We start from the raw sequence: 25,562 nt of genomic DNA on the forward strand, positions 1-25,562 counted from the left end.
GTAAATTAGCAGTTGCAGGGGCTGGCGGTGGGAGTGGGGAGGAGGGGCATGATGGCTAAAAGGCATGGGGTTTCTTTTTGAGCAATGAGGGTGTTCTAAAATTGACTCAAGATGTTCTAAAATCGGTGAGAGCTGTAAGTATCTGTAAATACACTAAAAACCACATTTTAACTGGGTAAGTTGTATGCCGTGTGAATTATATAAAGCTGTTTTTAAAAGTTTCCAGAAGGCACTGTGCCCCTTTCCACAATTCCTCTTTACTCATAATAAACTTAGTTACTTGAATTTTTTGAATTTCAATTTTTAGCAAGTCTGATATTGAATTTCAATTTTTAGCAAGTCTGATATACAATATTTTTAAATGCCTCATAAGCATTTTAATAAATACTAATAGTATTAAATATCCATTGTTGAGTGTGCTAAATAAACAACTTAATTTCTTAATATGACATATTTTCTCACAAAAGAATAAAATACTTATTACCTACTAAGAGTTTAGCATCTCTGTTCTCATAATAATCCAAGTCCCCGAGTCTATCTTTATGTTTGAATAGGTGATGTGTCTGCAGCTTCTACACTTGACACTTCTTGTAGCGTAGCAGTGGCCCGGAGGATCCGCAGGAAAAAACAGTCCACTTCCTGTCAGGCCCCAGAGGAACTGTGAGAACAGTGAGGTAAAGTTACCAGCTTGCTAACCGCTGTCACGAACAAACAGACACCAAACCCTAGCACTGCCCTCCCACCCCATCCCCGGGATTCCCACGCACTGTGACTAAACAGACCCAGGACAGGGAAAGGGAATTCTGCCTTTGATAAAAGCATCTGACAGAAATGAGAGTACTTTTGTTTGTTTTTGGTTTTTTGCCGTACGCGGGCCTCTCACTGTTGTGGCCTCTCCCGTTGCGGAGCACAGGCTCCGGACGCGCAGGCTCAGCGGCCATGGCTCACGGGCCCAGCCGCTCCGCGGCATGTGGGATCTTCCTGGACCGGAGCACGAACCCGTGTCCCCTGCATCGGCAGGTGGACTCAGAAATGAGAGTCTTTTGCTTTTTCAGGAAGGTATGTAACATTTGTACAAAAGGCCTGTTTACATTTAACTTTAAATTACAGAGCAACTGGAGGGCTTGATACGTTTGCTTGTTTTGTCAGTTCCCTCCCAAAACCAGCCATGCCTGGTCCCTAGGACCTGGCAGCACCTAGCAGCCCTCAGAGCAGGGGTTCCGTGAGAGGCTTGCGGTTAAATGAACGAGTGATGAGAACGTGTGTGCAGATGGACGAGGGCAGGAAAAAAGTATGAAAAAGTAGAAACACTGTATTTGTGTAATGAGAGTATGATTACATTGAATCCCCTAAAATTGCCTTTTGGTGGGGCTTCTCTGGTGGCGCAGTGGTTGAGAGTCCGCCTGCCGATGCAGGGGACACGAGTTCGTGCCCCGGTCTGGGAAGATCCCACATGCCGCGGAGCGGCTGGGCCCGTGAGCCATGGCCGCTGAGCCTGCGCGTCAGGAGCCTGTGCTCCGCAGCGGGAGAGGCCACAGCGGTGGGAGGCCCGCGTACCTCAAAAAAAAAAAAAAATTGCCTTTTGGTTTGACTATAATGCTATTAGATAAAATTTGGGTTACAATGTGCACCTGCAATTATACCCACTCAATAGAACCCTATGTAGCAGTTGAGAAGTGTAAGGTGTGCCTATAAAGTCCTAGCATGGAAGGATGTCCAAGATATAGTTATGAGAGAAAAAGAAAGTGAACCCCCCAAAGAAAGTATTAAATTATGATCATAGTTTTTGTAGTACCCTCCCCTGCAAATGTATGTATTTGATTACATACATATAGATAAAAATCTGGAAAACTGCTCACTAAGCTGTTACCTCTGGTTGGTTCTGGAAAGGATAACAGGGAACTTTCACTTTCTGTGTTCATAGTTCTATATTGTTTGTGTTATTTGCATGCTTACACTTTTATTTTAATAAACATTTAAAATCGTAAGCCTTTTCTGCCCTTTTATGTTTTCCTGCACTTGATCATGTATTCATTTTGTATAGTTAGCAATAAAAAAGTTTAAATCACCCATTTTATATTTTTAGTCTTTTTTAAAATTTAGTTTTTATTTTATATTGGAGTATAGTTGATTTACAATGTTGTGTTAGTTTCAGGTGTACAGCTAAGTGATTCAGTTATACATATACATATATCCATTCTTTTTCAGATTCTTTTCCCATATAGGTAATTACAGAATATTTAGAGTTCCCTGTGCTATACAGCAGGTCCTTGTTGAATAAATCACCCATTTTAGCTACACCTTTTCTGTCTTTGGTAATTGCATTTAAAAAAATCTAATTCTTAAAACTCGTGCTCACACTGAGGCCGGCACAGACCCAATTCTAAACCAGCACTGTATTTAGCTTTTCACAAGTTACCAGGCTCTCTGATGGGAAGAGCAGCTGTTCTATCAAATGGCAACTCCTTCCTCCCGCAGTGAAAATGTGGAATCACCCAGCTATTTTCATCTGCGTAAATAATAATTTCCTTCCACAACCTGCCTTCTCCCTCTCCTCTCTCTTTCCTGTTTATCTGAGGGGAAGCTGTGTGTGCTGTCTAGCTGGACTTGGCTGTCAGGAAGGATGGTGACCACCTCAGAGGGGATAAACTAGAGGAATTGGTCTTATCAACAATCATCACGTGAGATCTCTCTCTCTCTCTCTCTTTTTTTTTTAAAGAAGAGTCAACTGTGAGTCTTTGGTTGGTCCAGGAATCTCACAATTCTGAGCCTGGGAGTTGGGTCAGTGGCTCCTGACACCTCATCTCCCACGTGGGTCGACCCAAAGATGCTACTTCCTTCAGGAAACCTCTTCTTCCCTCATGGGAAACAGAGTGAACAGAAGGTGATGATGGCTTCTCAGGGAGCACCCTCTCAAATCTTTGCTCTGAACGCACTCTAAATCACAACCTCCTCATAACTTCCTCTTATTTTACTCAGAGGTATTTTTCAAGCCTTCCTGTAGAACTGGGTATTTCGTTTATAACATAGCCTTGGATGTATTTACTCGCCAATCTGCCAGGGGGACGATTTGTTTTGTGATTTGCCCCGTGAAAATATCTAGAGAATAGGATCTTGTTAGTTGCTTGAAAACCACTTGTAAAGAAGAACTGGTTCGAGATGATTTGTGGGTGGTTGTTTTTTTTTGGTCCTTCCCTGTCCCTGGCCCTTCCCCCCACTTCCTCGTGGGTTAATCGTTTTGAAGGATGTTACTTGCCTACAGAGTGTACCACCCCATCTTTGGATTAAGAGAAAAGGGAAGATTATTGTTGATCCCAGGGGTCCAATGGACCCCTGTTCCATTATTGGACACTGGCAGGTGGGCAACGTCCCCACGGTAAACCAGCCGAGCTGTTGCAATGAGTCACAAAGCTGGGACGTCTGAGAAACTCATGTCACAATCAGTTGCTCCTCTCTCCCTGGTCCCATTCTTCCCCGACATTTGGAAAAATATGGTGAAGATCAGTTAACCCAAGCAATGCAGATGCTGACTATAGAAGAGGCCCAGGTACACGATCTCAGGCCCTGCTGTCGGCCTGGCAGCCTGGCCTCTCCTGTGAGCTCCTTTGACTTGGCAAAACAAAACTGAAGTGAAAACCAAAAGGCAAAGCAGGGGAAATGTGGTCGGGCTGTTTGCCTGCTGTCATTAGCAACCCACTTTCGATCCACTTACTATTTCGGACACCTGCATAGTAAAAGTGTTTGGTTATTATCATGGGGGGGTATCCTACACGCTGAAAAAAATGAGTAAGACGTGTGTGTGTGTAGGCGGCAGGAAATTCACCCCACCGAGAAGTCAGGCTCACAAGTTCGGTGCTGAGGCCAGTGAGAAAAGACAACTTCTGGATTATGTTCCGGCAGATGGAGTGGGAAACTGAAATTCCTGCCTCGGCACAATTCTCACTAATATTTATTAATTTTTTGGGCTGCATTGGGTCTTCGTTGCTGCGTGCGGGCTTTCTCTAGTTGCAGTGAGCGGGGGCTACTCTTCGTTGCGGTGCACGGGCTTCTCATTGTGGTGGCTTTTCTTTTTGCAGAGCATGGGCTCTAAGTACGCAGTCTTCAGTAGCTGTGGCACGTGGGCTTTGTTGCTCCATGGCATGTGGGATCTTCCCGGACTAGGGATTGAACCCGTGTCCCCTGCGTTGGCAGGCAGATTCTTAACAACTGCACCACCAGGGAGGTTCCCTCTCACTGATATTTAAAAGAGAGAAAATCTCCCAACTATTGGAAAGAGGTAGCGATGCAGCCTGATGCCTTCATGGAGAAATGCCTGGGTGACTGGACGTTCGGGGAGCGTCACACCCGTGACTAAGAGGGCAGGGTGCCAGCTGGGTTTTCAGACACTTGGCTGTAGGGCAGACAAGTTATTGAACTTTGCTGAGCCTCCACTGGATTGGATGGGTGCTTTTTTTTTTGATGTGGACCGTTTTTAATGTCCATATTGAATTTGTTACAATATTGCTCCTGTTTTTTTTATGTTTCGGTTTTTTGGCTGCGAGGCATGTGGGATCTTAGCTCCCCGACCAGGGATCAAACCCACACCCCCTGCACTGGAAGGCGCAGTCTTAACCACTGGACTGCCAGGGAAGTCCCTGGATGGGTTCTTAGACTTAAAACTCTAAGATCTGAAAAATTTTGACAATACTGTTCCCTGTTGCTATCGGGGAAACGGACACCACACAGTAAGCCATGGAGATGCTTTTAAAGACAGGTTACAAACAAAATAACAATGCCACGGTGCCAACTCTTCGCTCAGCCCCTTCAGTGTGCCAGGCGTTGTACTCTGGCGATTTTGCCGGGTGGGTGTTGTGGCCTTTGTGCAGATGAGAACCTTGAGTCACTTGGTGCAGTCTCCCAGACAGTGAAAGGCAGGGAGAGTCCTCTGCCACCCAAGCCTGGTTCCTGGCATTCATCCTACACACCTGCTCTGACTCGGCATGGGTGAGCTCGGGGGCACCTGAACATGGCATCTCGAGGGGCTGAGATGCCCACAGAGGAGTCACATGACTTTTCACGCTGTCTCTGTCCCTGGTTTGTGAGACGGGAAACAAAGGGGCCACTGTTCAGCAGAAACTGCCCAGCAGAGGCAAGGATGCTCTGTGAACTGGAGTTTCACTTAGGGTCACCAGACCTGGCAAGTGAAAACCCGGGACACCCCCTTAAACCTGAATTTCAGATAAACCGCGAATACTTTGTGAGTGTAATTATATCCTGCGAAATATCTGGGACATATTTATACTAAACAGTACCCGTGGTTTACCTGAAATTCAGATGTAACTGCATCTTCTCTGGCAGCCCCAAACTCACGATATCATATCGTTGTTGTGGACTCCGCTCAGAAAGCCCACGAATCAAAATTCTTTCCATCCTTCGAGGCCCATCCCAGATAACACGTCTTCTGCGAAGCTGTCTCCTCTCCTGGCCCCCAGCACACTGTGCCTGTCACATAGTCACAGAACAAGCCTTGCTCCTCTCTCAGACATCAGACTCGTGAGGGCAGACGCTGGTCCTTTTCCCACAGCTCCTCACTGTGGAATTCATTCATTCCACACTATGCCAACCGCAAAGCAGATGTGGATGCTGATCTCGTGGGTTTTTGTTTCGTAGGAAAGCACGGCATTATCCGGGCAGTTATGAACAGCTGCGTGAAGGGATGGGACAAAGTGCTGCAGAAGGGCTGCTCTGAGGCTGGGGTCCTGCACGGCTTCTCTGGGGGGTGGTGCTCAGGGGCCAGGATGAACAGGAGGAACCCACACGACAAGTCAAGAGAAATTTCCAGAAGACACTGAGGGGTAAGAAAATCTGGTCAGTTTGGGGAACTGAAGGCAGGCCTTTGACATGGAAGTGGGACCCAGAGGTCTTCTACGCGGTGGGTGGCATGGGACTGAGCTCCACCCCAAGTGAAGCTGGTGAGTTAGCGGTGGGTAGTGGGGGCACAATATAATCTGTTATAAGCTTTTTGGGCTGCTTGTGAGAATTACACAAAGCGAAGCACCAAGGTGGAAGAAGTGAGACCAGTCAGAGGCCATTATAGGAATTCAGGTGAGAGAGAAATGGGGGAGGCAACGTGGAAAGGGGCTCACTTGCTGTCCCACCTGTTCTGGAACTTGTCGACTCCCCCCAAGAAGTGGAGGCTGTCTCCCTTGGCTCCTGGGTGAGATTTTCCCAGCCGGCCTTGACGGATGGCAGGTGGGGAGGTGATGCTGCGTGACTTTCCCAGGCAGGTGGGGAAAGGCAGTGTGGGTTCTGCCTGCCCTGCCCTCCCCCCACCCCGCATGCTCACCCCTGGGACCCCAGTCTCACTCCGTGAAGAAGCTCACACCAGCCCATAGGGAGAGGCCTCCAGTGGAAGCCCCTGTGAAGACCTGTGGCCGCCAACCGGCCACATGGACACCAGACGAGCCACCCGCCATGCCTGGTCTGAATCCCTGACCCACAGCCTCCATGAGCACGGGAAACGTTGCTTTGAACCGTTAGACTCTGGGGTAAAATGTTGCGCAGCCATAGTCACTGGAACAAGAGGATCCTGGTTGGAACTTGGGTGGGTAGCAGGGGACCTGGAGAAAAGCTGACCCACCTGAGATGCTGAAAGGAGACAATGTTAACAAGACGTAGTCATGAAAGGGATGGAAAACGTCTCAAGTAGGAAGATAGGAGGAAAGGCCCAGATGGAACACATTTTTTTTTTTTTCCCTGTGGTACGCGGGCCTCTCACTGCAGCGGCCTCTCCCGTTTCGGAGCACAGGCTCCGGACGTGCAGGTCCAGCGGCCACGGCCCACGGGCCCAGCCGCTTCGCGGCATGTGGGATCCTCCCAGACCGGGGCACGAACCCGCGCCCCCCACATCGGCAGGCGGACTCTCAACCACTGCGCCACCAGGGAAGCCCAGAACACATTTTTAAAATCCCTCTTTACATTTTGAATGGTGCATGCATTTCAGCTCGAGAGCTTCATTCGTTCAGTTTAATAATTTGATCCCTGGTAAAATGCAGATTACTCAGGGACTGGTAAAATTTGAGTTTTTCATTCATTTATTAACATCTTAGCATGGATAAAGATTTTGAGATGAAATTTTCTTTTCAGTAAAGAAAATGGAGGGGGACTTCCCTGGTGGCTCAGTGGTTAAGACTCCACGCTCCCAATGCAGGGGGCCCGGGTACGCTCCCTGGTCAGGGAACTAGATCCCACACGCATGCTGCAACTAAGAGTTCGCATGCCGCAACTAAGGAGCCTGCAAGCCACAACTAAGGAGCCTGCAAGCCACAACTAAGGAGCCCGCAAGCCACAACTAAGGAGCCCATGAGCTGCAACTAAGGAGCTGGCGAGCCGCAACTGAGGAGCCCGCTTGCTGCAACTAAGACCTGGCACAACCAAATAAATAAATAAGTAAATTAATTAATTAAAAAAAGAATGATTAAAAAAAGAAAAGGGAGGCACCTGAGGGTCAAGTGGGGAGATGTCCCCAAGGAAGGAAAGAGAAAGAAAATTCAGGACACAAAATACAAATGATGCCTCCATAGGGCATCAGCCCTGACTCTTTATCCTGCTGCTGTTACCGGGGAAGATGCCCACAGGTGACATGCATGTGCTTACCATGTGCTGGTCACCTCAAGCACGACCCCACTGAATCCTCACAATGAACACGGAAGGCACACAAACAGCCCTCATCAAGGCAGCTCTGAAAATGGCATGTGGCAGAGACCCCATCTGGCCCCCAACTTTGATTCTCTGCCAGCTATCATGGCTAAGCTGTGGCCAGCGGGATGGGAATGGAAATGATACACCTGCCTTCGTTTTTAATTTTTTAAAAAAATTTAAAAAAATTTTAAAGGTTTCTTAAAACATTTATTTATTTTTATTTATTTATTTTTGGCTGTGTTGGGTCTTCATTGCTGCACGTGGGCTTTCTCTAGTTGCAGTGAGCAGGGGCCACTCTTCGTTGCAGTGCGCGGGCTTCTCATTGTGGTGGCTTCTCTTGTTGCGGAGCACGGGCTCTAGGCGTGCGGGCTTGAGTCATTGTGGCTCGTGGGCTCTAGAGCGCAGCCTCAGTAGTTGTGGCACACGGGCTTAGTTGCTCCGCGGCCTGTGGGATCTTCCCGGACCAGGGCTCGAACCCGTGTCCCCTGCATTGGCAGGCGGATTCTTAACCACTGCACCACCAGGGAAGTCCCTACACCTGCCTTCCTAAAACGGGGGTGCAACTCCCTTTACAGGCTGGTGAGCAGTCTTAGGGCCTGGACCACTGACATCGGGAGTCTGTCTGTCCCCAACTGTCCTAACCCACCCTAGGTTGGCTTTGCCCAGGCTTTTACCTGGGAGAGAAATACACTTGTGTTTATGCCTCTGTTATTTTGGGTATTTGCTATGGGAGAATTTATATTGTAACTAATGTAGGCAACAAAGGAGGTGTGAATAGAGTGGATGGAAGCTCCGAGAAGGAAAAGTTATGTGTGTAAATGTTTTATTGATCTTCCCTCCCCACATACATGCATATAAGGTCAGGAAGGTGTTTTTGAGAAAATATGGGATCCACACTCATGGAGGCCCATTCTTCTTTGCTTTTGGAGTATGTGTTTTTCTTTACTTGCGGACCTTTCTTACTAAGCGATTTTTGTTTCAGTCTAATGTTAAATGATTAAATTGAGCTAGCTAAGCCCGCGTCAACTGGAAGAATGGGGAGAGAGCGAGACCAGAGCTGTGGACCAAGGGACAGGGTAACCTGCAAGCTGGACTTCGTTCCTAGGTCTTTTATGTTCATCTGAATCTTAGTTGATTGTGGATTTTCAGCAAAACGGGGAAAAATAAAGTCCACGCATGCTGTAGTCTGGCACGGGTGAATGCTCTAGAATCTGAGAGGTGCTCTGAAGTTATCAGAGACTAATCCAAACAGACATACCCCACTGCATCCAGGCGGTGTCTTTCCACTCCAAGAATTTTAGTTAGCCTCTATGTACGACCATATCTATTCAAAAGAGGTTTTCTAAAAAAGGAGATATATAGGAGATTATCTCTGCAATGCTGTAGTCTGTTTTTTCTTCACTTATAAATGCACACCAAAAATTTTAGTTACCACGTGAATTTTGTGTAGAGCTAATTCACTCAATATAAAAAAGGCTCTCACAAATCAAGACAAACAAAACAACAGCCAAATATAATGCAAGACGTTGATTTCACCAGTGGTCTCAGTCAATGGCCTCCCAGTATCCAGGCTCTGGGTGGTGCCCTCTGGCGCATGCTCTGCTTGGCAGGAGGACTTGCTTTGGCTGATGGGATGGGAGTGTCTGCACACACAGGGCAGAGACAGAAGGGCACTGGAGTCTCTTTTTCCTCTGTCCAATCTCTGCCGCTGTCAGGAGAGCAAGCCCGGGCCAGCCTGACTGAGGAAGGGACCCACACAAAGCAGAGCCGACTCCATCCTGCACGGCTGGCTCAAGCGACAGGACGCCACCCGCCCGGCTCAGGTAGGATCAGCAAACCACCAGAGGACCCGAAGCCTCTGGAGAAATCAACAGTTGTTTTCTAAGCCACTGAATTTTGTGGTAGTTTGTTGTTGACTAGGTCATAGCTAAATGAATGCTGATAAAAACTGAAAAAATGTAAATGGCCAGTAAATCAATCTAAAGATCTTCAATCTGATCCATAATTAAAGAAATGCAGGATTACAACAGTGAGATGGTATATCAAGTTAGTAGAAATTAAGAACGTGGTAGCACAGCTCTGGTGATGTGTGTGGGAATCAGGCACTTTCCCAGGTGGTAGATTTTAATTAATTAATTAATTTCAATTTTTAAATTTGTTTCAAAGTTAAACTCAGGACACACTGACTTCATAGGAAATCCACTGGAATGTTCTAGGCTGAACACCTGTTTCCCCTTAGTCTCCCCTAACAGAGCATGTACATGCTAACTACTTTCATTTTGCAGTCACTGCTGTCCCACCCCTACCAGTTATACCAAGACCACCTAAACTGTGTGTGTGGTCTTCTGAATGTTCTTAGTTATGCCCTAATTTCAATAACTGAAAAAGACTTTCTGCCATAAGCTGTCACTTGAATTCTTTGGCTACTTTTGAAGTCCCAAGAACACTGAAATGATTCTCCTTTGGGGGGATTATTTTATAGGCATTGGTGACTAGCCCCTGGGGCTGTGCTGGTCCCAGGTGGTAGATTTGCTAAGGTATTCCAGCAACACGGAGTATGGTGGGTGTGTGGACTCGAACGCCACCTCCTCTTTATGGGATTTCCTACGCTGCAGTACCAGGAAGATTATAAACCACGTTTCCTGGGCTCCCTTCCAGCCACACTTCTGGATGTGAGTTGGATTCTGCTAACTGCAGAGCCTGGAGAGGCGCCCTGATCCTGCCAGCAGTACCACTGGTCCTCAGGCCATCCTGGTAACCGGGCGAGGAACGCCTGGAGCAGTGAACCCTGAACAAGAGGTAATCACCGCTCTGCGGTGTTTTTCATCTTGTTTCATGTGCCTCCGGGATGCCACCCACCCTTAAGTATGCTCTGAGTCTTCCAGAGACGGGGAAGAAGGAAAAAGAGGTTTAGCTCACACCACGAGGCTGGCTGAAATGCCTGTGTCCACCCTGAGGTTGACGTTCTCAGGCCAGAAAAGGCCCCGTGGCAGCGCCTGGGTGGCTGATGAGTGTAGATATTCCCCAGCGCTCTTCTCAGGAAGCCCTTGGCCTGTCCATGTTACAAAGTCAATCACCTTTCTGGGGGATGTTACAAATGCTTTCCCATAGGCCTTCCTCATGCAGGCCAAGCAAATCCTACTGTCACGGCTCAGGTCAAAGGCCAGGCCCCACTTCTACCTCGTTTTTCTCGAGAAACATCACATCCCTCTTTCAAATTGGGTCTTGAACCCTCCACACCCTTGCCGGCTTATGAAAGCAATTTTAACAAGTCTACAGACCGTCAAATGTAAGTTCACATTGTTATTCGCGATGGTAGAAAATGTAACACACGTGTTCCACCAACCCCACTCCCTCTAAATACCGATGTCAGTTGAGGTGTTTGCGTGGGTCCACCTGAAGCTGTCTCCTTACCCTCCCTCCGCTCTCCTGTGCGCCTGGAGCTTGGCCTCCACGGACTTCCGGTCCCCCTCCCCCACCTCCCGAAGGACCCGCTCCCTAAACCTGCTTTCAGTCGAATTTGACAAAGCTTCACTGGTTATCCCATCTACATCTCATCTTAACGAGATAAAATAACCCCAAAATGACAACATAAAGGAATAAGTGTGGACAGTCATACGATGGGGCATTAGACAGCCATTAAAGTAAAAGGTCACAGAATTCTGAAGAGTATTAGGATGTGCTTGAGATGTAAAGTTGGGGTAAACCGCACATACAGCATCATCTCAACTATGTACATTTACAAAGACTAGGAAGAAGTAAGGGTGGTCATTTCAGGGCAGCGGAATGATCGGTTTTGTTTTCTCCTTTACTTTTTTATATTTTACAATGGGCTCTATTAAAAAAAAAAAGCCTGGGCGAATAAAAGGGACATTGCTCTGTGCCGCCACCTGCTAGCGGATCTAGGAACAGCAGGCTGGATAAAGTGTTGCTCCCCCCGCCCCCCAACAGCAGAGCTCTCATTTTCTGAGTGTGAGTTTTGTGCTTTCTTTTCCATGTTGCAATCCCTTTTCTACTTTTGTCTTGTAAATACTTTCTTGTATAACTTTTTTTGGTAATGTGTGTTGGGTCCCAGCTATTTTCAAATGACAGCAATTCTTTGTATCCCTTCCGGCTTCTGCTCTGACCTCTCACGTGGATCAGCTGTGCTCTCGGAAGGACCGGCCACGGTCTCTGGACGTGGGTCATGGATGAGGCGCTGGGAACCCTGGTGAAGGTGGCAGCCAGCATCGGCGGTCAGCGCCCTTGGTCACATCAGAGCCCCGACGGCTGTGCGGGGAATGCATCTGAGGGGGCGCAGGAGGAGAACTTGGGCTGTGGCAGCAGCGGTCTGGATGTGAAGCCTGAACCAGGGAGTCACCATAAGGATGGAGCTGACCAGACTGGCCGGGCCTCCTGTAGAAGGAAGGGACCCGGGGAGGCGGGATCAAGGGCGGTGTCACAGCTCCGACAGCAGGCGCAGAATGAATGTACACAGTTTGGGGGAGGCTAGGGTTTTTTGGTTTTTTTTTTTTTTTTTTTTTTTTACAATTTTTTACTTTATATTAGGGTATAGTTGATTTACAATGTTTTTTTTTTTTTAATTTTTTATTTTAGGGGGAGGCTAGGTTTTGAGCGAGTTGAGTGTGGGGCAGCCTTGGGACATCCATGCAAAAACGTACAGCCGGCAGCAGAGGGTCAGGGCTGGAGGGACTCAACGGTCAGGGGGCAGTGAGATGAGATGGATGAGACGGGTGGAGGCACACTCGGCACAGGGACAGTGCTGAGCGGGGACAGAAGCATGTATGGGATAGGCCCTGACAGAGGCGCTCACGACAGAGACGGAAAAGGAAGGTCAGAAAGGAAAACCCAGAAGCGTGTTGTCGGAGGTGACAAGAAACGAGCTTCCGGAAGGTGGGAGTGATTGATAATTGAACTGAAAGGATCAGTAACATGAGGGCTAAAGGCACGTTACTTGATTTGGCAATTGGGTCCCGGTGACCTAAAAGCAGCAGTGAGGAAGCCAGGCGGCAGGGGCCGGCAGTGCCCATGAACTGGGAACCAAGCACAGGCTCTTCTCTAAGGAGGTCGGGATGAGAAAGGATGCTTGAGATGGAGGATAATTAGGAGGGGCTGCCCCTCTTAAGAGCCAGGGATGGAACGAGACTGGCCAGGAAAGGCACTCAGCACAGCATCCAGGACACAGCAAGTGCTCAAGAAACAGAAGTTATTGTTCACTCGTTGGCTATCTCATGATCTACAACCTTACCATGTGCCAGGCATTGTTCTGGGCCCTGTAGATATAGTCAGTGAGCAAGAGACACAAAAACCCTGGCCAAGGAGCTTACATTCTCGTGGGTGAGACAGACAACAGAGAAAATAAATAACTCAAGACAGCTGGTATATTCCACAGTGGTAAATGCTATGGAGAAAACATGAACTAAGTGAAGAAGATATAAAATGTTGAAGGAGGGAACAAAATTCTAGATCTGGTGGCCAGGGACGGGCCCCACTTTTAACACCCAAAGGAAGTGAGAAAAGTACCTATAATTAGGAAGTGAGAGAATAATACTAATGATCATTAGTATTGACCACCATTACTAATGTATTGACCACCATACTAATACTAATGATCATTAGTAATGACCACCATTGTCATTAGCATTCTCAATATATTACTACTGCGGTAATAGGTTGTAATTATATCATCACCACTATCTTTGCCACAATGAATGTTACTATCATCACTGCCCTCTCTGGCTCTCGAGTAGCTTTGGCAGCAGCATCCAGCAGCCCTGTCCACGCTACAGGGGCGTTTTCAATGGAGACCCGTGTACTGGAGAACCAAGCATAACCCGACAGACCATCATCACGGCGAGTGTGTAAGGCAGAGGCACAGCTCGGGTGGGAACACACCTGTGTGCAGTCACTGCAAAGAAAAAGCTGCTTCACGTGTGTGTTGAGGGGAGAAGGGCAGCCCCAGACCGGTCTTTCTGTCCCACCTGCAAGTAGGGATGCACGTAACAGGCCATCCTCAGACCCAAAGGCAGGGACACGAAGACATCTCTGGAGCAACAGGAAACGGTTAACTGCAGCTGGAGAAGGTGCAGATGGAGACAGTGTGTGATTCAGAGGTCCCAGTCGTGTTTCTACCAGCACATTTATCTGGTTGTTAGGGATAAAAATCAGCCAGCACCACCTGGGAATAACAGAGAACTGGACATTCCTGCTATTTGCCCAGCCTGGCACGATGCTGAGAACGGGGGTGAGGGCGTGCGATGAGTTCTTACTAGATGACACTGAACGAGGGGACTGAGTCTTGCTTGTGATTGATGCAAACGCTTTTTTAACAGATTGACTTGGACTAATAATTATTATTTGCATATAAAGAAAAGGAAAAGATACAGGAAAAGAATCCAAATGCCTGAGGACTCATCCTTTCTTCAATCTGTTTAAGTTGCTACAAAATTTTTCAAAGTTACAATGTCGAGTGTTTCACTTCTGGACAGCCACAAGCTTCCGTGGGCAGGTGGAAGGTGGGACAGGAAATGTGACCTGTGGGACAAACCCCATTTTTCAAATGAGGTCGTGGAAAGGCTTTGTAAATATCTTCAATGCGTTTTGAGATGCCTTTATTATCCAAAGGGAGCCAATTCAGAACTTGTCATTAAAAAAATAATAACCTCAAGATTAAAACATTATAGCTCAAGGAGCAGTGCTTAGACTATAGAAACGTTTCCATTCCTTGTAAATGTCTATGTAAACAGATCCCAGCATTTCCTTCCAGGCTTTCAAGCCAAAAGTTAAACCACTGCAATGCCAATGAAAAGCCCATGAAAGAAGAAAGTATACAGGCCAATTATGTTTTACCTCTCAAGGCAATAGGAACTTGCTATATTCTAAATATTGTTATCATGGCCTCACCACACACTCTTGATTATAAAACATTTCACACACATACATAACAGTATGTACACTGTATTTTCATGCTTCTCTAAGGATTCCAGACACCGACTTCATCAACATCATCTGACTCCACTGGAAGGGCAGAAAAAGTGAATCAGACATTATGGAAAGATTCCGATCGTGCGGTGTGCAGTCATACAGCCAGGAAGACAGACGCCTCATTCCTGGGGAATCCGCCACCAAAGCGGGGAGTGCAGGAGAGGGAGGGCAGAAAACACTGGCTACTGGCCCATTTCATTGCATCTGCAAACAGATTCAAGCAGCAGGACGTGGATTACTGTGGGTTCACTGTTTTCCTCTGGAAACGCCCTCCGCTGTTGCGCTGTGGTTGAAGCACTGAAGGACGTCCGGACTCCGTGTGAGCTGCTGAGCCAGGGCGCCCGTCATGTCCAGAGAGTCCTCGAGCCCAGAGCACAGGAGGAACTTGACGCAGGCCGCGTGCTGCCCCGCGCAGGCCAGGTGCAGGGCTGGGTGGGGACAGAGGCACCCAGCTCAGTGCATCACCTACAGCAGTACTGACTGGGGAGCAGGATGCCCCTGATAAAAACACTGACTCTTTCAACTGCACAGATTTCATAGTTCCATATTCTTCCCTATGACTTTGCCTATTCTGGATCAAAACATTTTTCCTTTTAACCTGACTTGGTCACAAATGGTTTTAAAAGTAACAAAACCAATCAGAGAGAATTTGAGAGACTTGTCTAAAACAACAAAGTAAGTTAATGAGAAATAGGAGACTTTAAATAGTACAGAAGACATTTTCAAAGTTTTGTGAATTCTCTGTGTAAGTGAAAATATCACCATGAGTGAGAATGACGTAACAGAAAGAAAAACTGCTGACACATCTTCCCATTCTGGTTAGAAATTGGCGCTGAGGGTTTCTGATGTGCTGTGAGCCATGATCCTGGGTCCTGCTCCCCTGTCGTTAGGAGAAAGTTTGTGTCCTGGGACTTAGTGATCTTCCTCTGCAGCCCTGGAGTGAGTTGTGAGGCATCACAAGGTCCTACTGAACCCTTGCAAGATGGACACTGGTGCATAGAGTGCTACTGAGAAGGTTTATTCTAAAGTCCAGGTCTAAGGAATTAGCTCTGAATATATCTTTCTGAGCCCAAAATCTAAAAAATTATAGTGATTAAGGTTTTAAAATACATTCCGTGGAGAGAAGACCTATGAAGAATCTATGTAACACCTGGGGAGCTGGTGTGATCATGGATTAAGATAGAAAGTGCTTTGATGTCACATATGTTGTGTGGTTTAAAATAATCAAAACAACAACAGTAATACCAGCAGCAGTAAGGAGTAGTAGTCATCATTGTTACCATGGTAACAGCAGTAGTTCTATAGCTTTGCAAATGGAGGAGGTGCTTTTTTAAGGAAAAGTTGCTGAGCTACTAGAGGAATAATATTAAAAGTGATGATTTTAACATAGAAGTCCATTGTTTACATTGTTTACATTCAGTTTACTAATAATTTTCAAAGCACGTGTAAAATGAGGTCGTACCTGATCGATTTCTTTCGTCCTTGGCGTTGATGTCGGCACCCAAGGACAAGAGTGTCTGAATTGTGCTTACGTGTCCTTCCTGAGAGTTGAAATAAAGGTGTTACCACTGTAACAACAAAAGCAAGTCTTAAACACAAACTCTAATGCACATTAGGTGCTTCTTCTAAAATACTCGACTGCTGAAACTGAATTTTCATATCCAAAGGAAGGCTCATCACATTACTCTCGAACTTCAGCATAAATCATTAAAGATGTAGGTGACGTTTAGTTATTAGAATACAGATGATCAATTTTGTAGCCAAATCACTGACCACTATGGTTGGGTTTCCCTCAGTGTAAGGAGTTTAAATCTTGTGATTTACTCAGAAAGCACAATTCTAAATGTCCCAAGCAAACACACTCTTTGCTAAATCTTTAGGGGAGAAATAAACTGGAAAAGAGCGTAACCTCCCCTGGATGGGATTCTTCTCATAGCTGGCATTGTCCTTCGTGAAGCAATCAATATACCTTTGTCCAGCCAGTTAGCCTGTCAGTACCTGCTGAGACTGAAACCAAGGCTGCAGGTTCAATCTTCCCACTCGCTTTTATCCCCGTGGCCATAGACCATGCTCTTAGCCCACCCTCAACTGTATACCCACGTTCTCAAAGGGGGAACACAGGCAGGGGAGTGCAGTTCACCAGAAAAATGTTTATTCCTGTTGCTAGGAAAACAAGTAAAGGCAGGCGGCCAATAATATTAAAGATAGTGGCTAGTTTTCTAGCGAAAACTTTTGTGTGTCTTCAATACTTCATACATCAGAGAGCCCAGTAAATGCAATTCCCTTTCCTTAAAGAAATCTTCTGAAATCCAGTAAAAGGATAAGGAACTAGGAAGTTCATACGATGGATTTTTACGGCTTCAAATAACATTATTCCTGAAAACAAAAAAGGGCAGGAGGGAACACAGAGCCCAGACATTACATGGAGTAAAGGGCTCTTCTCAGTTTTTACCCAGAAACAAATAAAGGCAGGTTTCTATTTAAAGGGCCACAGGGCTTTAGAATCATGACCATTTTAAGAGTATGTCATGGGCAATTTCTTTTTTCCATAGAGATCGAGCAAAAGAACCACGACTACAGGGTTACTCATCAACAGAATTAGGCAAGCCTCAGGAAGCAGGAACACTGTTCTGGAAAGAAACAAACCTTAGCTGCGTAGTGAAGTGCTGTGAGGTGGGTGGAGGCTGCTCTCACATCTACGTTGATGCCAAGCTCAGAGACCAAGAATTGGACGGCCTCATTCTGCCCAGTGACTGCTGCCCGGTGGATGGCCTGGGCCCCCAGGGAGTCCTCAGCAGAAACACAAGCCTAGAGGTTGGGAGAGACATGAACAAAAGTAAGGAGCAGAGATACCTGGGACCATGGACTTCTGACATTTTGGCAAAACTCTGTGGTCTACGTACATTTTCCTGGGCACATGATACATACAAAGCTTTTGTCAGATTCCCAAAGGATGCTCTAACCAAAAAAAATGGTTAAGATTCAACGCTGTAGGCTAAAGTGCCAAACAAATAGAGTCACTGGGGAGAGTCCGTTGTTATTATTATTACGAAACAACTACTATTTATTGAATACTTATTTTGCTAACTGCTTTATGTACATTATGTTATGTAATCCTTATAGTAACCCTGTTTTACAAATGGAAACACTGCTGCTTAAAGAGGTAAAGGGGACCTCAGAGGGGGGGATGTGGCAGAGCTGAGATTTGAACCCATGATCTGAACAACAATGCTTCCTGTTTATCCCATGATCTAAAACTTGTAGGAAGAACTAAAGGGATAAAACCAAACCATTTCTATACCTTGTGTTTTTCGAGGAGCAGCCTGGCTACGTCGATGTGTCCACACTGGATGGCGTCCATGAAGGGTGTGAGGCCACACTTGTCTCTGCAGTCCGGTTCATACTGGCACCTAGAGCCCAAACACAAAGTAACAGCTGGGAACAGTCACTGCTTCAAACCCAACGGTGCTGACTCCTGACCAGCTGCCTTATAGATGATCCGTGAGAATCTGGAGTGCTTGCCCTCCTTCCCTACCTCAGTATCTGTACCGAGCTCTTCGAGAGCAGGTTGGTTTCCCCAGCAAACCTTCTCCTCCTCTAAGCTTCCTGTCACATTTTAGGGACCATGATCTCTCCAGCTTCTCATGCAGAACCTTGAAGTCACCCCTCATCCCTCATAGCCAATCTATTACCAAAACCTCTCAATTCTACATCCAAAATATTAAACAAAACTGTATCCTTGTCTCCATCTTTGTCTTCACCCCTTAAGACCAAGTCAACAGGGACCTCCCTGGTGGCGCAGTGGCTAGGAATCCACCTGCCAAGGCAGGGGACACGGGTGCGAGCCCTGGTCTGGGAAGATCCCACCTGCCACGGAGCAACTAAGCCTGTGTGCCACAACTACTGAAGCCCGTGTGCCACAACTACTGAAGCCCATGCGCCTAGAGCCCATGCTCCACAACAAGAGAAGCCACCGCAATGAGAAGCCCACGCAAGAGGGATATATGTATATGTATAGCTGATTCACTGTGTTATAAAGCAGAAACTAACACACCATTGTAAAGCAATTATACTCCAATAAAGATGTTAAAAAAAAAAAAAGCCCTCACCCCACAACTAAGAATAGCCCCTGCTTGCTGCAACTAGAGAAAAGCCCATGTGCAGCAACCGAGACCCAGTGCAGCCGGGAAAAAGAAAACAAAAGACCAAGTCAACACGCAACAGCCTCCTACCCATTTTTCTCTCTTTGGTTCTGGCCCAGCCATTCTGTTCTCACCACTAACAGAGTAATCTTTTCACCATGTAATTTGGGTACAGCCTCTCCTGGTTAAAAGCTTTAACTACTTCCCAACCACAAAGGACAAAGCCTAAAACCTCAACATGACCTCCCACGGTCAGGATTATGTGGCATCCACTCACTTCTCCGGGATCCTCTGGCCCCTCCTCCTTGTGCTTAAGGCGACCCCTCTTCTGTCCAGTCCCACTTTCTTCTCGGTCCCACAGCCTATTTGTCCTCCTTCTTCTGTTCCTATTGCTTCATGGTCCTACCTCCTTTCATTCCTACCCGTCTTCCCTTCTCCCCAGTCCTCCCTTCTTCCGTTCCTACCTTCCTCGTGGTCACACCTGTCTCCCCTTCCTCTCGGCCCTACCTCTCACCTGTCCCATCTTCTTCTGTTCCTACCTTCAACGGTCCTGCCTGTCCCACCTCCTTCTGCTCCCCAGGGTGCCAGGCTCTTTGCTGCCTTTGCACTTGCTGGTCCCCTCTGCTTGGAACATCCTAGTGCCATTCTTCACCTGGCCACTCCAAGGCATCCTTCAAATCTCAGCTTCAGGAGGACCTCAGAGGCCCATCTTCTCCCCCAGATCTACAGGACGACCCCTGCTCCCGCAAAGCATTGTGGACTTTCCCTTTGTAGTATCATCACCATTTGAAATTTTATGACATTTCTGTGATTGTGTGTCTATACTTGGCTTCCACACTAGCCTGAAGGCTGTTAGGGAAAGAACGGTGTTAACTGCTTATCACCCAGTGCTTAACACACACAGGAAGTGCTTAGAAAACATCTGTTGAATGAAGGAAGGAGTATTTATGACTGCAGGTATACAGTCCCAACGCGTAGGAGGCAAGCCCTACACAGTGATGCTTTCGGGGCACTACATGAGGCCTCCTCCTCTTCACTCATCGTCTCCTAGGTAACCACTTCCATCCTATGGATTCAATCGTCACTTCCATGTTGACGAGGCCCCCTCCTGTATCTCAGCCCACACCTCTCTTCTGGGCTAAAATCTGTGTCTAACTGCCCGCTGGATGTCTCTGCCTGGGTGTCTCACAGGTACATGTGACTCAACATGCCCAAAAGTGACACTGCCAGCTTCTCCCCAAGCCTGCCCCTCCTCCCCAGGTGTCATCTACCTCGGCAGGTGGCACCAGCACAGCACCAGCTGCTTAAACAAGACACCTGGCCATTATCCTGGACTCGTCCTTCTCCCTCATTCCGTTTGTCCCTTTATTCACCGAGATCTGGTGATTCCACCTCTCAAGTGTCTCCAGACCTTTCTCTTCACCCTATAGTCAGCATCGTGGTCCAGCCACCACCATCTCTCCTGTTCAACTGCAACAGCCGCCGGACTGCGTTCACAGCACCCACGCTTGCTCCCCCTCCAATCCATTCTGTTTTGCAACCAGGGGATCTTTGAAAAATGAAAATCTCTTATTATTCAGTGGTATCTTATATGCTTAGCACAAGATCTGGAATCCTCAGGTGGTGCCCAGTGTCCCACTGGCCCTGAATCGCCCTTCCTCTGCAGCCTCCCCGTCACTCTTGGGACACAGCAAGTGCCTATCTTCTTTTGGTCTCTTCCGTGCACTGTGTTTGTCCCCGGCCCTGAGCATTCACGGTACTGTCACCTCTGCCTGGAATGCCCCCTCCACCCTGCCCCCATTTTCAGCCTCTTCCAGGTCATAGCATCAGTGTCACTGGGGCCAAGATCCCTCACCCCTAGGCCACGTCCCATGCTGTTGTGGGGACCTCGCAATTCCCTGTAATGCTCATCAGACTCACACGACATGGGCAGCGTCTATCTTCCCTGCCCGTCTGTGAGTTCCATGGGTTGGGGGGGAAACCGCATTATCTTGTTGCTGTGGTAGCCCCTGTGCCTGGTACAGTGAGTGCTGAGTGAGCATATGAATGTCTGTTGAATGAACAGATAAAAGGCCAATGTTTCCCCAGGTTTGTCAGCTATTTTTGTTTCACCTTCTTTATCTGCTTAAGTCCTTTGTTCATGTCTGTTTTGGTACCTTAGATTCTTTATGAACATTTTGTCTGAGCTCTGATATTATGCAGCACTGATATTAACTGTCAATTAGCAAATATTTTCCTTAATCTGCTGTTCTGTTCTTACCTCTGAAGAAGCACCTCTACTGCCTCTGAACAGCCATGCATTGCTGGGTGGAGAGAGTTGAGAATGAGAGCTTTTTAGCACAAAACCAAAATGCTTCTTCCCTCCTGGCACCTCTCTGTGCCCCATCCCTCTAGCTGTAACTTCCAGGAAAGAGTATTAAGTTAGGTACACTGCCACCGCCCCAGAAAAAGACAAATTTAGCTCGATGAGTGGTAAAGGGTGATGTTTTCACTTAACAGGTACAAGGCTCACACTTGATTATCTTGTCTTTATGAGACTCTGATGGCAAACATTCAATCTTAAACCTGCCTCCTCACTTTCGTGCTACAAATCCCTAGGACCAGTCAGTTTTTTCCCAAGAAATGTAAAACATTTTAAGAGTAATCCATGACAAAATAACCAGGAATTTAATTCTCCTGCTAGAAATAACTATCCTCTATAATAAAGATTTCGAGGGAGTTCCCTGGTGGCCTAGTGGTTAGGATTGCGAGCTTTCTCTGCTCTAACCCGGGTTCAATCCCTGGTCAGAGAACTGAGATCCCACAAGCCACACGGCGTGGCCAAAAAAAAAAAAAAAAAAAAAAAAAAAAGATTTTGACTACCTACTCTCCACTATTTTGTGTGAATGACTGGGCACTGACTGTTTCTCCACAAGAGCAGGGTAGTTCGTCAAACAATTCATGAGCAGAGAAGTTTTTCCACTCATGTGCAAAGTTTTATAAAGGATTCTTTAGTCCCTAACTGTGGCCAGAATAACTGTGTGCCTATCTCCTCAATTACATCATGTCACAGGCATTGATTTCAGAGAAACCTAAAAGCCCTGTATTCTAATTCAATGTGCTATCCAGAGGGCTAAAGATTATGTTCTAAATGTCTTGACCTGGACTCTTGGTCTGCTTAGTGCCCCTTTTGTCTTATACCGTGGTGCTTTTGCTTTCAACTAAGATAATCTACAAATAAACAGTTCAGAGTTAAGGATAATTACTCCAAACAATGAAAATGGTAGTCCAGATTTATATTCAACATTGTCACTAGATAAGTCACATCCATTGAGCCCTGGTATTTAATTATAAGCACCTATATTTATTTAAATGGACAGTACCATAGTAGGTATTACTGAAGATAAAAGGAAATAGTCCCCTTTCCTTTTGCTTTTAATAATAATAATGTCAAAATGGTTGTGAAAATAGCAGCTGTAGCTGTCCCGTGCTCACTGCGTGTGGAGCACTGCACAGAGGGCCTTGCATGTGCCTTAATCCCTACGACCTTGTGATATGGGCATCATCATTATCATTATTTTGTGGCTGAGGAAACCTGCTCAAGAGACTAAGTTCCTTGCCCAAGGTCAAAGACTTAGTAAGGAACAGAACCAGCCTACCATCTAACTGGGGAGGAGAAGACAAATGTATGTGAAAAGTCACCTAAAACAAGAAAGAAGAGCATGTTAAGGGCCCGGTGACACTGGTTTTAGAAACTAAGTGTTTGCCAAAATACCCCAAAGCTGCTCGTATTCCTTGCCATTTCCCCAACCCCTCGCTCCCTGGTGGGTTGCATCCCGCACAGCTCCAGGTCATACCTGCCGTGTGCAGCGGGGTTCTCCCAATCTTGCTCTCTGTCTTCCAGGCAGCTGGGCAAACAGCGAGCAGGTACTGGAGGATCAGAGGGTCGCCTTCTCGGCTGGCAATGTGGAAACTGTTCCAGCCATCTTTGTTCTTCAGCAGTGGATTGGCGCCATGCTCCACGAGGTCCTGGACCACCTCAAGATTCCTCCTTGTGCAAGCCATCATCAGAGGAGTCCTAAGATCAATCGGGACAAGCTGTCAGACGGAAGGGCAGCTGAGGCATTAGAAGCGCTCGACCAGGGCTTCAGAAAAACGCACACCCTTGGCAGAGACGGAAGACCTAGAGGACTCGAGAGTCTGGGAAGCAGGAAAACAGCTTTGGCTGGCAACTTCCCTGCCTGTCGTGAGGGCCCTGGGAGAATTAACAAGGGGAAAATGACTGTGACGTGGGTGCCCCTACAGGTGGGGAATACTGAGGAGGCAAAGTTGTTTCTGAACTAGTTTTTAGTATGGCACTGAATTGGAACAGAACTAGTCAAAATCACAGTTTGTGCTTAATATTTGCTAAGAAGTACTCTGCTGGACTTATCCCATTCACCTCAATCAGTAACCGATAATTAAACTGTTCTGAAACGGAGTTAAAACAGAGCAGATGACAAAGTGCCTTGCCGTAAGGAGCCTACATTGGTGGAGCAAATGAAACGGCGTGATTACAATAAGGTTCTGAACTGATGTGTGTCCACAACCATGGGACAGTGAACTACATCACTATCAACTCCTCTTCTCCCACATCAGTGATTTTGTGCTTCTGCCTTCTCATCTGCTATGACTCTCGGAAGCAGGGGCAGGTCTTGTTTACCTCCTGTCCCAGGGGCTGGCCCAGCTGAAGCTCAACGTAACTACATGGGTCTCAGCCAGGATCTGTCCTCTGAGACTGCTTTGACATTACTTAATTACCAACACTATTTTGATTTTTTATTTTTGGTAATGTAGTAATGATAGTGAATGAGAAATCAAGAGGGAGACACCCAGATAAATGAAGGCTGGAATCTTCAAGAGTGCTTCACAGAGGGAATGAATCCAGGGAAGGGACTTGAGAAAGCCAGCAAGGTGAGAACAGGCAAAAATGTCTCACTGTAACTGCACTTCCCAAGCACACAATCAAATGAAACGTGCCCTTTTAACGGTTGTTTGGGAAGACTGTTTCCTTACCCACAGAACTGGATAAGCATAAGAAAATCAGTTTTGTGCTTAGTCACAGCCAAAGTGCAAACCTCAAAAAGTCACCAGGTCTACGCCCCCCGCCCCCCCATGCCAGTGGGCAAGATGCACTTTGTTTAGCTATCTGGCTGTCTGATGTGTTCCTTATTTATATCAGATCAGGAATCCCTTGTGGATTCATTCAGGAACTTCATTATGTTATGAATCTTCAGATGTTCATAACCTCTAAGGAGGTGGACAGACATAGTACTAAAAACGATGTGGATCTAACACAATGCAATTACTTTGTGTGATGGTTACAGGTGAGCATCGTTGACTGTGGAGGTGGTCATGCAAGGCTACACGTGATAAAATCACACAGAGTACCCCCCCCCACACACATGTGTACGTATAACTGGTGAAATCCGAGTAAGTATACTGATTGTAGCAATTGCGGTTCCTTCTTCTTGTTACCTTACTGTGGCTGTTAACATGTTAACTTTGGGGGAAGATGGGGGAAAGGTGCATGGGACTTCTCCCATGTCTTTGCAAATTTCTGAGAACCTATAACTACGAATTTCAAAGTATAAAGTTAAAACAATGTCACTGGTGAAGTAATCATTTAGCTACATGTTCCTAGAAGAACATCCCGCCCTGGGGCTCATGCTATACGTAGGACATATAGACAATTTGTAGTTTGCTTATATTCTATCTGATCATGTACTTTACTGTTCTCTGCTCTATCATGGGAGGCAGTCTGGAACAGAAGATCGGAGCAGTAACCCCATAAGGGTAGCAACCATGTTCTGCTCAATAGGGGAAGGCTGAGGGGCTATGGCGTGGAGGCCGACCAAGGAGCGGGAATCTACGATTCTGCGGGGAATGGTGAGGGTCTCTCCGCAAGTTCCGCCACCTACCAGTCGGCCTTCTTCAGGCAGTCGACCGCGGCCCCTCGGCCCAGCAGATACCGCACGCAGTCCCGGTGGCCCATGGAGGCAGCCTCGTGCAGAGGCCGCTTGTAGTCTCTGTTGGCAGCCTCGATGTCCAGCTCCCAGGCCTCGACCAGATAGGCCAGGATTTCCCGGCGGCCGTGGCGCGCGGCGCAATGCAGAAGGGTGTCCCTGGCCGGCCCCGCGCAGCCGGCGCGCCCCGCAGCCCGCAGCTCCTCCCGCAGGGCACACAGCCGGCCTTCCTGCACCAGCCGGCACAGCCGCCTTGGGTCCGCGGGCGCCGCCATGGCCCCTGGCTCCGCTCCTGGTCCGCCCCCGCCCCCAAGGGCCCTCCCCGACCCTTCCCCCGGACGCCCCCGGCCTCGCCCTGCCGGCTCGGCCCCGGGCGGGCGCTCAGGTCTCCGGCTGACCACGCGCCCCGCTGGCCGCCGCGAACGCACGCTCGGAGGCTGCAGCCCGCGCTGGTTTCACTTTCCGGCGAAACATTAGGTGAACCGCAGGACCGCCGCTGCCGTTCCCGGTAACAAGCAGAGCGGACCCGAGGGGACGGGGTGGGGCCCGCGCGTCCCCGCCCACAGCCCCGCCCACCGCAGCCTGCCCCGCCCACAGCATCGGCCCCGCCCCACCCCGACTGCCGCAGCCCCTCAGTGGGTCCCCGAGCTCGGAGGAACTCTGGGAAAGTTTCTGTTCGCCTCTTCCGCCCTAGCGGAAGCACGGACGGGGCGGGGCCCGCTAGCGGTAGCCACCCCTTCTCCGGGTGCGCGTTTCGATTGGCCGCCAGAGA

At 47.7% G+C, this 25,562-nt stretch overlaps 1 protein-coding gene and 1 long non-coding RNA gene across 11 annotated transcripts; one reads left to right on the top strand and one right to left on the bottom strand.

The window, feature by feature from the left end:
* Positions 1-4,062: 4,062 nt before the first annotated feature.
* Positions 4,063-25,423, bottom strand: ANKRD16 (ankyrin repeat domain 16). Of its 8 annotated transcripts, none has more exons than XM_067700481.1 (8): positions 24,746-25,398; positions 22,643-22,863; positions 21,067-21,109; positions 17,966-18,074; positions 17,311-17,472; positions 16,127-16,205; positions 13,576-13,754; positions 4,063-5,827 (listed from the first exon to the last, which is right to left on the bottom strand). In XM_067700481.1, the coding sequence occupies exons 1-8, from the start codon at positions 25,063-25,065 to the stop codon at positions 5,594-5,596; spliced, it is 1,347 nt and encodes a 448-aa protein (XP_067556582.1). In that variant the 5' UTR covers positions 25,066-25,398; the 3' UTR covers positions 4,063-5,593. The 8 variants fall into 8 exon arrangements, 7 of the variants coding, with proteins under 7 accessions (XP_067556582.1, XP_067556524.1, XP_067556534.1 ...); XM_067700423.1 differs by lacking the exons at positions 4,063-5,827; positions 21,067-21,109 and adding exons at positions 20,230-20,355; positions 20,727-20,856 and having other exon boundaries at positions 13,360-13,754; positions 24,746-25,423; XM_067700433.1 differs by lacking the exon at positions 4,063-5,827 and adding an exon at positions 20,230-20,355 and having other exon boundaries at positions 13,360-13,754; positions 24,746-25,414.
* On the top strand, positions 5,422-18,765 carry LOC137203749 (uncharacterized). Of its 3 annotated transcripts, XR_010933279.1 has the most exons (6): positions 5,422-5,834; positions 9,396-9,503; positions 10,339-10,479; positions 11,824-17,500; positions 17,981-18,231; positions 18,434-18,765. It is a non-coding gene; the product is annotated as an uncharacterized lncRNA (long non-coding RNA). The 3 variants fall into 3 exon arrangements; XR_010933278.1 differs by lacking the exon at positions 5,422-5,834 and having other exon boundaries at positions 9,263-9,503; positions 17,217-17,500; XR_010933277.1 differs by lacking the exon at positions 5,422-5,834 and having other exon boundaries at positions 9,355-9,503.
* Positions 25,424-25,562: the final 139 nt, after the last annotated feature.

The sequence above is a fragment of the Pseudorca crassidens genome, chromosome 1, assembly GCF_039906515.1.
Source record: "Pseudorca crassidens isolate mPseCra1 chromosome 1, mPseCra1.hap1, whole genome shotgun sequence".
Classification (NCBI taxonomy): domain Eukaryota; kingdom Metazoa; phylum Chordata; class Mammalia; order Artiodactyla; family Delphinidae; genus Pseudorca; species Pseudorca crassidens.

What these genes read in the sequence shown, in the direction of transcription:
- ANKRD16 (XM_067700423.1), bottom strand. Translation starts at nt 25,065, where the DNA reads ATGGCGGCGCCCGCGGACCCAAGGCGGCTGTGCCGGCTGGTGCAGGAA. An exon ending in TGCCTGAAGAAGGCCGACTG is followed by an intron (nt 22,864 to 24,745) that starts GTAGGTGGCGGA and finishes GATTGATCTTAG; the next exon opens with GACTCCTCTGATGATGGCTT. An exon ending in AACCCCGCTGCACACGGCAG is followed by an intron (nt 20,857 to 22,642) that starts GTATGACCTGGA and finishes TTCATTCAACAG; the next exon opens with ACATTCATATGCTCACTCAG.